This window comes from Neopsephotus bourkii, unplaced genomic scaffold (genome assembly GCF_033783945.1).
Source record: "Neopsephotus bourkii isolate Nb327-2 ecotype Australia unplaced genomic scaffold, CSIRO-AGI_Nbou_v1 NB_71, whole genome shotgun sequence".
NCBI lineage: Eukaryota > Metazoa > Chordata > Aves > Psittaciformes > Psittacidae > Neopsephotus > Neopsephotus bourkii.
The window spans coordinates 972738-988156 of NW_026900588.1; the positions used below are offsets into that span (position 1 = coordinate 972738).

Consider the following 15419-nt stretch of genomic DNA (forward strand, 5'->3'; position numbering starts at 1 on the left):
TAAACGTGGGCTCTCAAGTTGCCTCAGTCATTCAAAATGAGACCTGAAGGTGAAATGCACAGTGCTTAAAAAAAGGTCTCAGCTCAGTGGTTAAAAACACCTCTCCACATGAAAAAGGAATCACTAAGATTTTTTTTTCCTCAGTTATTGAGATTATTTCTCAGTAAGCTTGTTCAGCTTTTACACTCTCTTCTGGGCCTCCTCTACCACCACTAGAGCAAGACAGTGGGCCAGGTGTATTGCAGGTTTGGCATGCTATGGTGGTTCATATGGGAATACTTGCTTTCTCCAAATCATTCAGTTTTGCAAGGTAGCCTCACTTTAGGTCCTTGCATTAGAGGCATGAAGCTGATGATTATTGCAACTGATAAACAAGGAGCCTCAGAATTGATAGTCATCCCAATTAATGCTATGATCTTTCTTCTTTTCTCTTGTGGGCTATGTAAGTAATAAGTGATGGTATAACAGGAAACAGCCTCAAGCTGCATCAGGGGAAGTTTAGACTGGATATTAGGAAAAACATCTTCAGCAAAAGGGCGATCGGGCATTGGAACAGGCTGCCCAGGGCAATGGTGGAATCATTGTCCCTGGAAGTGTTCAAAAACTGTGTAGAGAATGCCCTTAGTAACATGGGTTAGTGATGGCCTTGGCAGTGCTGGGGCATGGTTCATCTCAGGTGCTTTCGGATGGGTTTTTTGTTTCGAAAGGGGACAGTGTTGTAAAATGTATGATGTCTGTCATTAGAGGTAGAGGCAAATTTCTTTTCTCAAAACATGTCATTTCTTCAGCTTCCATCTCCTCCTCCCAGGAGCCTCACTCTATTTTGAAGTAAAGGAAACGTCAAGTTGTCTATTATTATGAGATTCTTGTACTTTCAAAGTAGAATCAGTGACCATCTAAGTTACTTTGTAAATATAGAAATAGGTACTTTCTAAGGAACATAAAGTAATTCTTAAGCTGGCTGAGTGGTACAGCAAACTGACGTTTGTATATCAGAAAATGAAACGAGAACTGACTTGTTAGTTCTAATTATGTTTTACATTTTCCAATGTAATTCATAGCTCATACATGGCAAAAAACATGGTTCTTCTCATGTGATGTTTTAGAATATTCCTCTGATTTAAGTAATTACCTTTTTCTTACTAAAATTAGTGCATTCAGGTCTCGTATCCCTAAATATGATTTGGAAAAAACAAACAAACTCTTGTGCATTGATTACACATTAACTCCAAAATTCCTGGATAGAATTCAGCATAAAATGTATTGACCTGAAAACAAACACAGTGCAACAACAAAACAACTCTTGAGAGACAACACGTGCGTTCAGAATTACAGCAATTGCACCTAACTTGGCGGTTGAGTTCAAACATGTGGCACCTCCATCGCCTTTACCTGACAGACATGGGTCCATGACTCCTGAGGCTGCTGTGCTGGTGAGACTCTATGGGAATCTGGGTGATGGCATATCCAGAGAGGCATCCTGGTGCCATCTGCTTCCAGATACATCCAGCTTCTGGGTTTGCTTTAAAAAGTGCTGCTATTAAAAATATAAATTAGAAAGGAAAGGTATTTTTTCATGAGAAAACAGGGGTTTATTGGATTTTCTTTTCTGTTAATCTTCTGTGTGTATTGTAACTGTACCAGTGAATGAGTGCAAAATGTGTGACCTACTTGAAATTGTGCCCAATTTCCTCTAAATAGGATTTTCTTCAATATTTATTGTTGCTGCTACTAAGTGTTGTTTGTCAGAAAGAAGGCAGCTAGCATCAGATTGGAAATGGTAATTCAATTTCAGGAGGATTTCAGAAATACCTTCCCATATTAATTTTATCTCACTTTTCTGTTTAGCTTTGAAATGATGTTAGTGGAGTTGGCATGTTACAATGAAAGATTGTTTCCCATTGCTGTAGCAATTCTGATCCAAACCTCAGCATTTATGGAAAACAAATGTTGAGATGAAGTCAAGAGATTTATTTTCTAAGCAGGAGATGCTGATTCTCTGACAACATTATATCGCATGGCCTGTATTTCTATTATGTTGAATGATTGACATGGATTTAATCATTAGTTTGATGGCTGCTTTGCTCAGTGGAGAGGCGGCTGGGCATTTGATTGTTATTAGTGAGCTGCATTTTGATTTTGCTATCAAAGACACTGCTGGCCTCAATCATCGCAGGTGTAAAACCAGAGCTGCGTTGTGCCCATTGTTTGTTTTGTGACCAAGCCAAGATCAATTTGCTTGCAAAAGACAGTGAATATTTGTTTTGATTTCTCAAGCAGGAGCCTGGTTTTGATGACAACTTCCATATATGTGGGGCTTTTTAAAAGAGTAAGTAAGAGTGGTGTACCTTTGGTTACTAAATTTCATATCACATGGTAGAATATATGTATATACATATATACTTTCATACATGCATATGTGTGTACGTGTATATATATATATATACACATAGACTAGTCTGGAAAAGATTAAAATTGGTAGGATTTAGGATGATAGACACATACTATGCCAAAAAATACTTTGAATGCTTGGGGAGCCAACACCACAGATGGAAATTACAAATGATTGTGAAAGACGTGCTTTATGCTGAAAAACTATTGGTGTCTGTGCATTTTCCAGTGCAGTCAGCACAGGATTAGAAGCTGGGGACAGAGACAAGCTGTTGGCTTTCCCAGTTCAGAGCCTTGTCCCTGAGACCTGCTGATGCCAATTGCTAAAGAACGTTCAAGAGAACGTTTCTGGAACAATTGCTCCTCTGAGGAGGAGAAATGCATCTAATAAATAATGGGCTGTTCATCAAAAACTCCTGGAATGGTGTCTTTGTGATCCCTTTGTGTTGTGAAGTTTTCTCTACTAAAACAAGACATAATGCTGAATTTCACATGGGGACCGAATTAAACTAGTCTCTGTTATATGGAAGCATCATTTACTTCTGTCTTGCTTGTCTGCTCAAGAACAGAAAGATTTATATCTTCATCTGGATATGTTTATCTTTTCTAGCATAATTATGAAGTGAAGGTACTCATTAGATGCGTTTAATCCTTTTGTCATTCTTATCTCTTATTTTGAATTAGATCTTATGTTTTTCAGCTTTATTTTCCACATTTTTAAGACTTCTGCTGGATTTCTGAGATTTTGGCTTTGCCCATCTGTGCTGTGAGAAGGGGTGAGCACAATATGGTGAAAACGATATGCTTATTTATTACTTCTCTTCCCTACTCTTTAGGAAAACAGGCAGAGCTCCCTGGAGGGATGGGGGTGTGGGTATACCTTTTGTGGGCCGATGGGCATGTTTGTGGGGGAGTGGCTCTGGGGTACTACAAGTGGCAGGAGGTTTACAGGCCAGAGATGGATATGTGCCACCCAAAGGCTGCACTGGGGACCAGGGAACAGCCCCAGAGGTGATGAATGAGGTTTTCCAGGAAATCTGAGCAGAGCTTACTAACATTTGGTATAAACCATTGGAATAAACTCCAAACCTTCTCCAAAAGCATTGGATGCCAGGATAGGTGGGGATATAAAAATCTTCTGACATCACTTTCAATATTCTTTAAAGTTTTTCTGCCTTAAAGTTAATTATCCTAGTTTATATTCTAATTAAAACTGCCCTTGTAAGCTTAAAACCCTTTTGCTCTTCTTCGGGGCATTTTGTGCAGAGGAAGATCAAGACACATTGTCTCAAAGTTGTGCTGTACAGCACTGTCCAAACTGTCTTGTCATTACATTATCACCAGGCTGGATGTGGTTCTAAGCAACCTGGTCTAGTGGAAGGTGTCCCTGATCAATTCAGACCTTCGAAGGTCCCTTCCAACCCAAGCTATTCTATGATTCTATGTGCCATGTCTTGGCTCCAGTGTTCCCCAGACCTGACCCTCTATTTGGGAATACTGGGGTGAGCTGAGGCAAAAGGCACAGCTGCAGCAGAGAGGGGATTAGAGGAGGGAGCCAAGTGGCAGGACATTTGTACAGAGGCAGGTGAATGGATCACAGTTCATCTGCGACAGCCGTGTGCCTGGATATAATTGACAGCACAGTTTGTCTAAAAATAAGCTTGGTTTGATCTGTGTTTCTTAGTAGCAGACTTAAATGTGCTAACAAGTAAAATAGCTTTTCACAAGCCTTCATCTGTCAGTACCAAGGAACCTGTTTTGTATTCCCAGTACCCAGAGTATCTCTGAATAGCACATTATGTTTTCATCCTACTGTGCTGCCAGGCACTGTGCTTTCAGGGTAAAAGTTAACATGCTAATGACTGAAATAGGCTGCAAAAGTCAGGTAGGAATTGTGTCAACAATGGGCAATTGCTCAGGTCACTAGAGGCAGGACTTCCTAATGGGATCTCAGCTAAGCACTGCACACGCTTAAATCCCAGGGAGCATCTTCCTGTGAACTGGCCAGTCTCACCTTATTCCAGGTTTCAGGGATCCTTCTCACCCAGGGAGATTGCTTTCAGATGTAGGTACATTGATAAAAATCTATGCCATATTTATTCCTGATTTTGGCGGCATGCAGTCAACACCAGCACCAGCAATGTGTCAGGGAGGTGTCCTTTTATCTGCAGATCTAAGGATGCTTCTGTTCTCCTTATTTTGTGAAATGCTGGCAGGTTAAAAGCTTTCTGCAGTCAGGTAAGGGGCAAAGCTCTCATTTGCTGTGCTTCCTATTGTTCATAGGAGAGTGAGTAATAACAGAACAGTGACCACCCCTTGGGGAAGATAGTCCAGGAGGCTGCTCCTCCTCTTCTTGCTGTTATTGACTCTCAGTGGCCTTTATAAAAATCTATAGAGCTTACTCCAGCGCTGACCTTGTCTAATCATATTGATTGTTAGTAACTGAAGGCTAATTAGGAAGCAAGTTGCTATAGTAATTCTTGAGTCACACATAGGAAGAGAAAATACTGCTAAAACCACTAGTGCATGGTGACTATTGCCACAGTTAAACAAATTAAAAAATATAATTCATTCAGATTTATTCAGGAATTCAAATGAAGATGCAATATGCAACAAGGAAATTTTTCTCTCGCTACCACATTTTCCTCTTTTGTAGTCATTTTGTTCTTTTATTTGTCTTTGGGTGAGTTATGCATAATTTTAGGACTAAATGACACAGTAGACTTTGGGTTGTTCTCCATCTCCAAACGCTGCATCCTGCACAAAAGATGTCACAATAAGGTTCATACGACAGGAGAATGACTCAGGCAGAGGGTAATAGGACTTGGAACCTTCCAGATTTCTAGGTCACTTGTTCACATCCAGTCCACATGTATGTGATGAATGTTTCCCTTTCCCATGGGTAGTTTGATGGCTTGCATACCATGAGGTGGTGATCTCGGCCCTCAGGAGATGATGATTCATCGCAAGCTAGGGCTGCTGCGGCTGGCTTTCAGCAGCAACCTCTTTTGGCCAGACATTGAAGTGGCTCTGCAGCAGAGCTGGTGTCTCAGTGGGTGACCACACTCCGTTGTGTGGCACTGTGGGAAGGTTGGATTGCTTTGGCAGTGCTATGCCTCATGGGTGGATAAATGGAAAACCTTTGCCAGTCAAATCTGATAGAGTATTTTCACCTTATTTTTAACTGAATGTCACCCAAAGGAAAATCACGGGCATGCTTCCCTGTGTAATGGGGTTCTTCCTTCTCCTCCTTTGGCACCTCACTAACGAATCATGTCACGTACAAATCTCTCCTAATGAGCCTCCATCTGCACGTCTTTAAAGAGGAGGAGGATGTAAGAACATGCATCCTGTTGCTACCCTTCTGGACAGTTTGAATGATGAGGCAAAATGAGTCTGAGGACTGCATGGGAGATAGGAGTGTACTGAATACAGGTCATATCCAGGTGAATGTGAGTTTCTCTGCCCCTGTCAGTCTTCAGTGGATGAATGTCCTTAAATTGACTTTAGCAGCACATAAAGAAAAAGTGAGCAGAAATGCAGCCACTGTGTAGCATGAATCTCTTTTAACAGGTCTCACAAATAAATGGAGTGTTCTCTGTATGGCTTCTTGGGACTTGTATGCTCACAGAGTTGCATTCATTTAACTGAAAGGAAGATATAAAATGGAATGGTAAGAAGTGTTCGCCACTTAAAGGCAAAAACAATTCAATACATAAAAAAACCCAAACGAAAGATAGGCATACATTTAAATTGATTAGGATCAACTAAATCAGGTGATCAAATTACTCTAACAGTGAAACCAAAGCATGTGGTTTGAGGCTTTGTGTGGTCCTCAAGTTGAGTAGGTGCCGTTGTAGAGAGAGGTCCTGAGCCTGCCATTTTGAAGTACCCACTTCATGTTACCTAGGAATTTAACCTGGAGGGAAAAAAAAAACACCTGAAAGCTCTTGTACTTAGCCACTGCCTAATCTGTCCTCACAAAAGGCATGGAGAACAGGGATTCCAATGGGGAATTTCTAAACCAGAGCCACCTTCAAACTCATAGAAAACAGATCATGAAAACCTGTTACCTTTGTGTAAAATAATGGGGTGTGTTCTGGTAGTGCTGGTTGCTTTCATTTGCTGTACCTTTCTGCATGTAAGAAAATTGCACTCCTCTCCAGGGATCCAATCCAGATCCTTAGGGATTTGGGTAACGTCAAGATAGAACATCTTTCAGAGGAAGCTCTGATCATTTTCCGTAATATTCTTCATTTCCCATTAAAATAATCCAAAAATAGATGTTTTGGGTTCAGTTTGATGGAAGAAACAATAGAGCAGTTGCCTTTTAAGTTGGCATTTAACATACACAAAGCATTCCTTTAAATCTGAAAACCAAATTGTTCTCATAGGATTGCCTTCTAGTTAGAGTACTTGTGTGTCCTTCTGTGTACGGAGCTGTGTGCTTTCTAAAGACAATACTTAGCTAAAATTACAGGAAAATAGGCACGCCTCTAAAATGTAGAATGCTAAAGGAGCTACAGATCCAATATATTAAAACCAATGGATTTCCATGCCTTCTGCTGCAGAGTTTGGAATCTCCTTCAGTCTCAACTAAAGCAACAGGCATAATCAGAAATGACGGATTTAATGTTCTATTTGTAAAATGCATTTCATCAGCATGACTTCCTCAAATGGTAATGTTTGTGGTTCGGGATCTCTTCAGGATTCTTCCCCCCTTCCTTCATCAGTAGTATTTTTCCAAAGTGTTTTCCTGGAAACATAAAAGGTTTTGCCAGGCTTATATGCTGTGAAAACACTGTAAGTTCCAGTATGTTTACATCAATACAGGAAGCCAGACAGAACAATATCCTAAGTATATGCCGTGCAGTACAGCAAAGGAATAGGCACAGCAACTTCTAAGGAAAACACTGTTTTATTCAAACCATGTTTCTTGTTCAGTCATCTTCTTTAAGTGCTGTAGGGAAGAAGATTCCTCTTCTCCCTTGACTAAGAAGGAGGAACTACTTCAGGTAAGGTGTTTTGCGTTATCTCTAGCTCCAGCTTCTTTCTGTGTCTCCCATTAGATATGACTCAGGAGAGTGTGAAGGAAAACAGCTCCCGGGGAGATGAAAGTGCTCTTACATAGGAAAAAGCAGGTCATTCCCAAGTGGCCAGGAATTGTCTTTGGGTTCTCAAGGGTTTTGCCACATTCCTATGGAGACTATTGAGGGAATCAGTACTGAAGGCTCTCCAGTCTGAGCACTTTCTTGTTAAAGCACTACAGCAGCAGATACCAGCAAAAAAACTGGTGTTCCTACAAGCCTGAATTGCACAGCGTGGTTGTGGCAGATAACCTCTGTGTCTTGCCTGAGCAACTTCCTTATAAATGGAATTAGATATGCAGAAAGGCTGCTGCTGGCTGAATTGAGGCAGTAAGCACTGTATGTCCATGGGTCTATTACTTTTATTGTTTTTATTGGGATATTGTATACACACACAAACATAGAAACATAGTAATACATTGAATTTTGGCCCAAGTTTTATGACATGTTCACTTCCTCCTGTTAAGATCTGTCTGTGTGCAGTCTTGCAGTGTTTACTAATAAGGAGGATTATTTGTTTCAAGGGAAGTCAGGTAGAAGCATGTGATTTTCATAGAGAGCTCTTCAGTTATTTGTCAAGTAAGGCTCCAGAGGTATTGAATCAGGCTCCTTTCTGCTGTCATCAGCTACTTGGCAAACGGATTAGGGATTGTAGGCAATTCCCATGTTTGTGTAGCATGCCATCTCTGCATCCTCCAATATAGAACCTGCAGACTGGGGCTTAATGGTAATTTTTTTTTTGCTTATGATAGCGCAGTATTGCAATCGAATAAATAACCCTCATTGCACACTAGGTTTGTAAAGCTTTTGACTTAGTAGCTTCTTGCTGGTGCTTGTGTTTTCTCTGGCAGTCTGTTGCAAGGCAGAGGTTTGGATTTAACTTTGGAAGCATAAAAGAATGTCATTTTCCCAGGTAGGTTATATCGAATGGCCTCAGTCATGCAAATAGTTATGCAGTAGTGTCTTGGCTGAGCCTGGAGGCAAAGCTCAGGCATTAGAGTTTGTAGGGTTAAGGCCTCACACACAAACCATAAAAACAGTAAGTAGCTTTTGTGGAAGGGAAGAATGAGTGTGAACAGAAAACAAAACAGAAGGAAGTCTTTGTGCTGGAAGAAGGTATTTTGCAGGGAGATTGTACCATTGGACAAGAGAAACCTAAATCCCTTCAGGAGGACATTGCAAAGATGTAGTGGATAGTGTTAGCAGCTGTAAGAGAATGTCTGTATTCATAATTTCAGTTAACATTAGGCAATGCTAATATTTTTCTCATGATGGGTCCAGTCGTGGAGATTTATTTTCACTGAAGTAGGTGTAACATAGTGCATGAGTTGCTCTAATGAATACTTAGAGACTTCTCCTGAGCCTGGAAAGATTTTTAATGCCAGATCTGAGAAGTAAGAGGTTTTTTAACATTTTCAGTCTTAGCAATAAAGTTTAATTGTGCGTATCTGAGGCACTGACTATTCTGGATCTTCCCATTTCTGTAATGCATTGGAGCTAGCAATGAATCGTCCTCCAGAGGCCTCTTGTGCATGTGTGCTTCCTTAAAGCATTTCAGAATTGTCTGTTGAAGTGTCTGGGAGCACCTGCTTCAGGATGGTTGGTTTGGAAAGGCTGTCACTAGACTTTGGGTCTTGGAAGCCTCACATTCTTCCAGCCTAAGAAAGTCTGCCTTTTGATTTTCCCCAGAAGTTATTTCCCCTATTTCCTCATTCACCTGCTTTCCTGGGTGGTTATCTCAAATGTAGTCTCCTCATCTGCCCAGGTCATCTTAATAAAACTATTCATCATTAGCTGGCTATCAAAACCAAGAGCGAAGTAATAAAAGGTAAGTAGCAATAAATGCTGCCAGCCTATTTCCATGGAGGGAATTACAATGGGGACAAGAAGCTTGCGTCAGCATCTTTGAAGGAGGAGGTCCCTTCCTCGTCTGAACAACCACCCTTGTCAACCAGCGTGATCTCAAGATACTCTGGAGCTCATCATGTCTGAGAAAAATGTGCCATTGCCAGAGTGAGTGTTTTTATTTCAGCCTTATTTGCTGCCTTTCCCTGCAAGCTTTCTTAGTCAAAGGTAAAATATAGCGATGCCCAAATGCTGGGGACAGCATATTACAAATCCCATCTCTCTGGGCTGTCTGCAGGGAGCCAGCATTCCTGCAGAAAGCTGCCATTCCCTCCAAAGACCAAGCCCTTGCTTATTTGACTCTACAAACCTTCACTTGATTTCGGCTGTTCTGCCAATAAACTAAAACTAGTATAATGCATCCCCTTACTGTTGGAGTATGAGGAGATACCTACCCCCCCAAACAGTACTGATTATAAAATCAGCTCTTATAATAATGTGGCTTCTGCTGCTGGATCCAGTTGTTATCAGTTCCAATTCTGCAGACTAATCATATGCGTTTTCAGGTTAGAGAGACCAATTTAAAACTGTTACATGGACAATTAATTTGATGCAGCCAAACTCTCCACAGACTTTCATCTGGATTGCTGGCATGGTGCTAAAGCACCGAGAGGAAGAAAATCCTTTTGCTTCCGTCTGCTGTGTGGAAATGTGCATTTTACTTCTCCCATGCCTGCATTGATTTATTTGAGAGCATGGTGTCATGCCCTTTGGAGAAGGCAGGAAGGCACAGTACTGGTGCCTCCTGATAACCTCCTTCAAAGATTTACATATACGCGATTTCAATCTAAGCGTGAAATCACTATTAATGCTCAGTTGGTTAAATGGATATCCTCCTTATTTAGTCAGGTTAGTAAAATGTGTGTATCTTCAGCAAAGTAAAGAGATGATGAGAAGAGTCAGTGTTGGGATTCATTTTTGTACTGTCAATAACTGCTAAGATATATTAGACTGTTACTCCCTGGCGTTCAATAAATCGCGGTAGGGAGACAAGTTTTTTATGTTCACAAGGGAAGTGGCAGCAGAAAGTGTCAACTCTCTATTTTTAAAAGGTCAAAAGTCTCTAATACTTTTAAGAAAAATAGCTTTTCTTTTGTAACCTCTTTAAATCAGCATAGTAGCCTTTTGCTGTCACTTGAGAGGGAAGTTTTCCAAAGGCTGTTTCTGAACAGAAACAGTTGTGTAAAGGAGCTCTTCTTTCTTTCATTCCAGTCAGAATTTATGCAAATTGCTCTATTTATAGTTAAAGAAAGGTAGAAAGATAAAACTGTTGGTCTTTTTTTTTTTCCTTCCCTTTCTCTCTAATTCAATGCAAAGCTATGGGTTTGTTGCAGTGCATTGAGCCCAGTGAAGCCGCCTGCTCTGGCAGTGAGTAGCTGATACATCCAGTATTGCTGCTAATTGCAAGTACCTGTGGAATGAAAATAAATTGTTCACAGGAATACACAGGATATTTATGACACAAAAACACTGCCTCAAAGGCTTGAGGATAAAAGGCCAAAATGCCTTGTTAAGATATATCAGAAGAAATGTAAAGTGAATGAATCAAGTGTACAGCCATGTATATACGTGCTCTGGAAGGGGACTAAAAAAAGCTGGAGGAGTTTGCACGTGGCACCCAGCACTACAGAGGAGAGCAGAGTGGCTAGAAAGGGTGGAAAATCCTCCCTTCATACCACATGCCACGTTTGTGGGCCATGTGAACACACCAAAAAAGTATCCAAGCCCCCTCAATACACAGGACAGCCCCCTCTGCTACTCTGCCACAGAGAGATGAAACACAGAAATCCATACCTCCCACATTTACTGTGGTTGTCACATAGCCAAGCTCATCAGTTGGGCACCAGTTACTCTATGTCATTCCTGCTGCTGGTATTGCAAGGTCTTCGTGCTCGAGAGTGTATGTCACTGGGCTCTGTGAAAGGGACTGATGCTGTGATCTGCCTCTAAGCTGGTCTTCTGCTATAGGTATCCTTTCCTCCTTGCATACACATTTCCACTTACTCTTCTATGTTAAGCTTCTATGTCTGTATATAATGTATACATACACATTTGTTTGAAATAGGAACATTTCCTAACGGGAAAATTGATCCTATCCCTGTTTGTGTGCCCTGCTCTGATCCTGAAAGGAATTCTTGTCATAAAAAGACATATAGTCTTTTATTCTTTAATTGTTTTGAATTATGAGACCACTTGGCTGCAAGGCTTTTAGTTTGTGAACTTAGTACAGTCTTGCTGTTGCTGTAAGATTTGATTAGTCTAAGTTATATTTTCTTTAGAGGATTACAAAGAAACTGCTGCAAACTATAAATTCCTTGCTAATAGAATTATTTAAAAGGCTGTTTCAGTGTATCTTGGTTTTTATGGGACACACTGCATGAGTGAAGCTGGTTTGAAGAGGAATACTCCCTATGCTTCATGCTGGTCTCTTGTCACAAATGAATATGCATTCCCAGCCCTGCCTAAGGCCAGTTTTGCAGGCAGGTTAAACCAAGCTGAGTGTACTGCCAGTAGGCAGCACCTTCCTCCTCCTCTTTGTTTTCCATTTCTCTCCCTACTGTCATTAGCTCTGGCTTTCACAAGTGGAAATCACAGAATCAACTAGATTGGAAAAGACCTTGAAGATCATTAAGTCCAATGCTACATTGCAATCAGTTGCTTGTGAATAGGTAATAATGATTAGTTTGCTACAGTGGTGGCAAATTCCATTACTCATTTGATGTTGTCACACCTGGAAGTCTTAACATTCTCCTTGAAGAAACATAAAAATTATTATACTGTGTTCCTTTGTAAGGCATCTTTACTGGGGTTTCTTTTTCCTCTTTTGGACTGTGTTTGAGTAAACAGTTTATGATTTCAAAGGCAACTGTTGATTTTAATGGAGATGTTCTTGCAGTGAATACTAAGCTTAGGCAGATGCTTGTGCATTTTGCAACCAGTGTGTGGTTTAAGGTTTTGGAGGTTTGGGGCTTTTTCAAGCAATTGCCCCTGATTGTTTCGCATACCATCTATTTAAAAGCTTTCATGCATCAGAAATGATACTCAGATTGCCCTCTGGATTTGCTGCCATAGCTAACAGTAGAGCTAATGGTATCATTCATTACAAACAAACAACATAATAACAGTCCCATCTTCTCTCGTGATGACATATAATCAGCTATGCATTACCAGCAATCGTCTGTTTGTGTGTATTTATACTGTAAGACAAATCACTTGCACAAATACTAGGCAGGAATCTCCCTTTTCTGTTTGTAGCTGCTGCTACAGATATTATTTGCTCTTCTCTGCAGAGGATCTGAGTCTGCTGACTTGGTTGTTTGATGTGAGCAGCAATGGTTTGTACTTTTAAGGCCACAGATGCCTACATCCAAGATAGTGTTCTTTGGGTTTTCCATGAGCAGGGTGTGCATTTTTTTGCAAGGTATGAGTAAACTGTGCATGGAAATTATGCAACCAAAACCCAGACGAGTGCTGCTTGTTGTTCACAGTGTGTGACTGATCTCCTAAGTGGAATGTGATGTTTTTAGTTTGTCCTTCATACCTAAATGACAGCCTTAACAGGTATAGAGAATGAAAGTCAGGTCAGTCCCCAAATCTCTGAAACACTCTCCTCGTATGAGCACTATTTAATTCTTCTTAAAATGTAGTCTTTAAAAAAAATTCATTTTTTACAACCTGAATCCTGTAGAGGCAATGTAGAGATTCCTGTCTTGCTACCTCTTTTTCATTCCTTCCTTACCCATGCATTCTCCAAGCCCTCCAGAAGGCCTGTTCATGCGCTGCTTTAATCAGATCTGTATCTTCCATTTCTTGAACCAAAACAAAGCCCATAACCTGTCCCACACTTAGTAAGCCAAAACATTGGCTTCTAAGAATTCCGTTAAGAGAGGTATGTCATTCAAGTTGTTCCAAAGTTAGATAACAGCTTGGATCATAAGGAATTATCACCCTCAACAGCCCTATCTGTCTGGTTGAGGTCACTACTGTAATGTGGTTTCTTAATAAACTTTTTCTGCATAGACACCTGATTTTTAGGTTGTGGGGAATGGCAAATTACTGTTCACCCCCTAGAAAGAGCACAAGAAAAAACAAATCTTTAAAGTATGAGATACTTCCCATGTTGTTGAATCTTCTAGACTATAGTTAAGCAAGTGAAATGTTCCGACATATAAATACAGAATAGGGGTGATTGCTTCTTCCCTGTATCTTGTAATATTATTGTAATTATATATAAAATTACATTTTATATATATTTATATGTTAATTATATTTTCATATATAATTATTTTAATTATATATGTAAATTGTAATTAAAAAAAAAACAAACAGGAAAATAATGTCTTTGAAACATCCCTTGCAATGGCTGTGTGCCTTGCATGATGTGAAGGGATCCCAGTCTCAGTCGAAGCATTTTGTTGCTGCGGAAACCTAAGTAATAAAGAGGAACATGTTCACCTGTGAGCTGGTGGTTCAGCACTGCTAAACAAGACCCAGTTCTCATTGCACTCTTATTGAGAACCTACTGGCAGCCCTCATGTACTTTTATTGTTCTCCAGTCAGTTTAGAGCTCCCAGTGAAGACGAGAGCTTGATTTCTTCCCTAAAAATTCTTGAGGAAACGGGAGGGAAAGCTTCTTAGTAAACTTAAAAGTAGCAAACCACTGAGGCATTTTTTAAAGCAGAAGAACAACTTACCTTCTTTTACAAGGTTTTTGTTTAGTGTTAAATGTGCAGGTAATTTATCAGGTTCAGTTGTTACTCAGAAGGAAGTGGAATGCTTTTTATACTACTTGCAATAGTTTTTGTGATTATTTTTTTGACTGTGCACCTAACATTACAATCTATTGTTTTACCTCAGGCCTGGTCAAATCTATTTGCATCCATAATAATTTCAAAAGAACAAGATATCCAGAAACAGTTTGCAATCCGTTTATCCAAGGTTTCGCTCCAAAGATGAGCACAGTTACCTTGGCATTAAAATCCAATAGACTGTCACACTACCACCAAATTATATCTGTATTACAAATTTTGCTTCCTACAGCTGACCACAGCCTGGGAAAATGACACCATTTCCCACAAATTACAGTAGAGAATCTTTTGACATAGCTGGCTTCATGTTGGCTTTCCTGGTCACTGCCAGCATTAAAGGATGTAACTGGGACAGGTTGCACTGCAGTAGCTCCTGCTTGATTCACCAGGAGAACTGCTGAGCTCTAAATTACATGAGAGCCTGAGCCCTCTCTTTGCCATCCCACAAATTAAGGAAGCAAAGAAATGTATACTCTGGAGATACATTCTGATGTGCTGATAACACAAAACTGGCAATTTCTGTTCTGCAGGCCTGTGCCTGTAAGTGAGCATTAACTGTATACAGATGAGATCAAATAGGGTTTTCTCCAAGGTATGGAAGATTTCGTCATGTTTGTGGTCTCCAGCTCCTGTTAATAAGGATGTGTCTGCTGGTGGCTTAATTGTTAATATCTATGGTTTACTTTGGGTCAAAATAGCAGCATATCCTACTGCTGAAGTTTTGTCATATTCCTTGGGTACTTTTTAGCGGCCTTTATTTCACCCTCTCTTTCTTCACCAAGTTAAAAGATTTCATTAAAACTCTATCAGTAATTAGTGATGCCAGTGATCCAGTAGCCCATGATGAATATAACCTAATACACAGGGAATTGTGACAGCAGGAGGTGCAGGGCTGCTGTTACAAACTTCAGCCTCAGAAGATGTCATTTGACTGTTGGTGGTTTTCTTAGTGGCAGCTCACCAGTGTTTCTGGGGTGTTTTCTTATCTGTTAGCCAACTTGGTTTTAAAACTTACAAGTAACCTAGGAAGAAGTTCCTTGTGAGTTTTTCACTTGCCCACTCTGTTTCATCATGCCTTGAAATATTTTGATTTGTAATTATTTTTCAGAGAGATCTCCCAGAATGATGCCTTGGAGGTCATAGAGGGAAATGTATTTTCCGACCTTCCCCAACTACATGAAATGTAAGTAATGAGCAATCTAAATTCAAAGGAGACAATTATAAAGAT

The 15419-nt window shown here is 40.2% G+C and overlaps 1 protein-coding gene across 6 annotated transcripts in view; it reads left to right on the forward strand.

Annotated features, from left to right (window-relative positions):
- The window catches only part of FSHR (follicle stimulating hormone receptor), a 236417-nt gene that overhangs the window by 197427 nt on the left and 23571 nt on the right, over positions 1-15419 (forward strand). For all 6 annotated transcript variants that reach the window (XM_061353995.1, XM_061354005.1, XM_061353985.1 and 3 more), the window contains one exon: positions 15300-15374. In XM_061353995.1, the coding sequence (XP_061209979.1) occupies positions 15300-15374 (75 nt within the window). The remainder of the gene's footprint in view (positions 1-15299; positions 15375-15419) is intronic.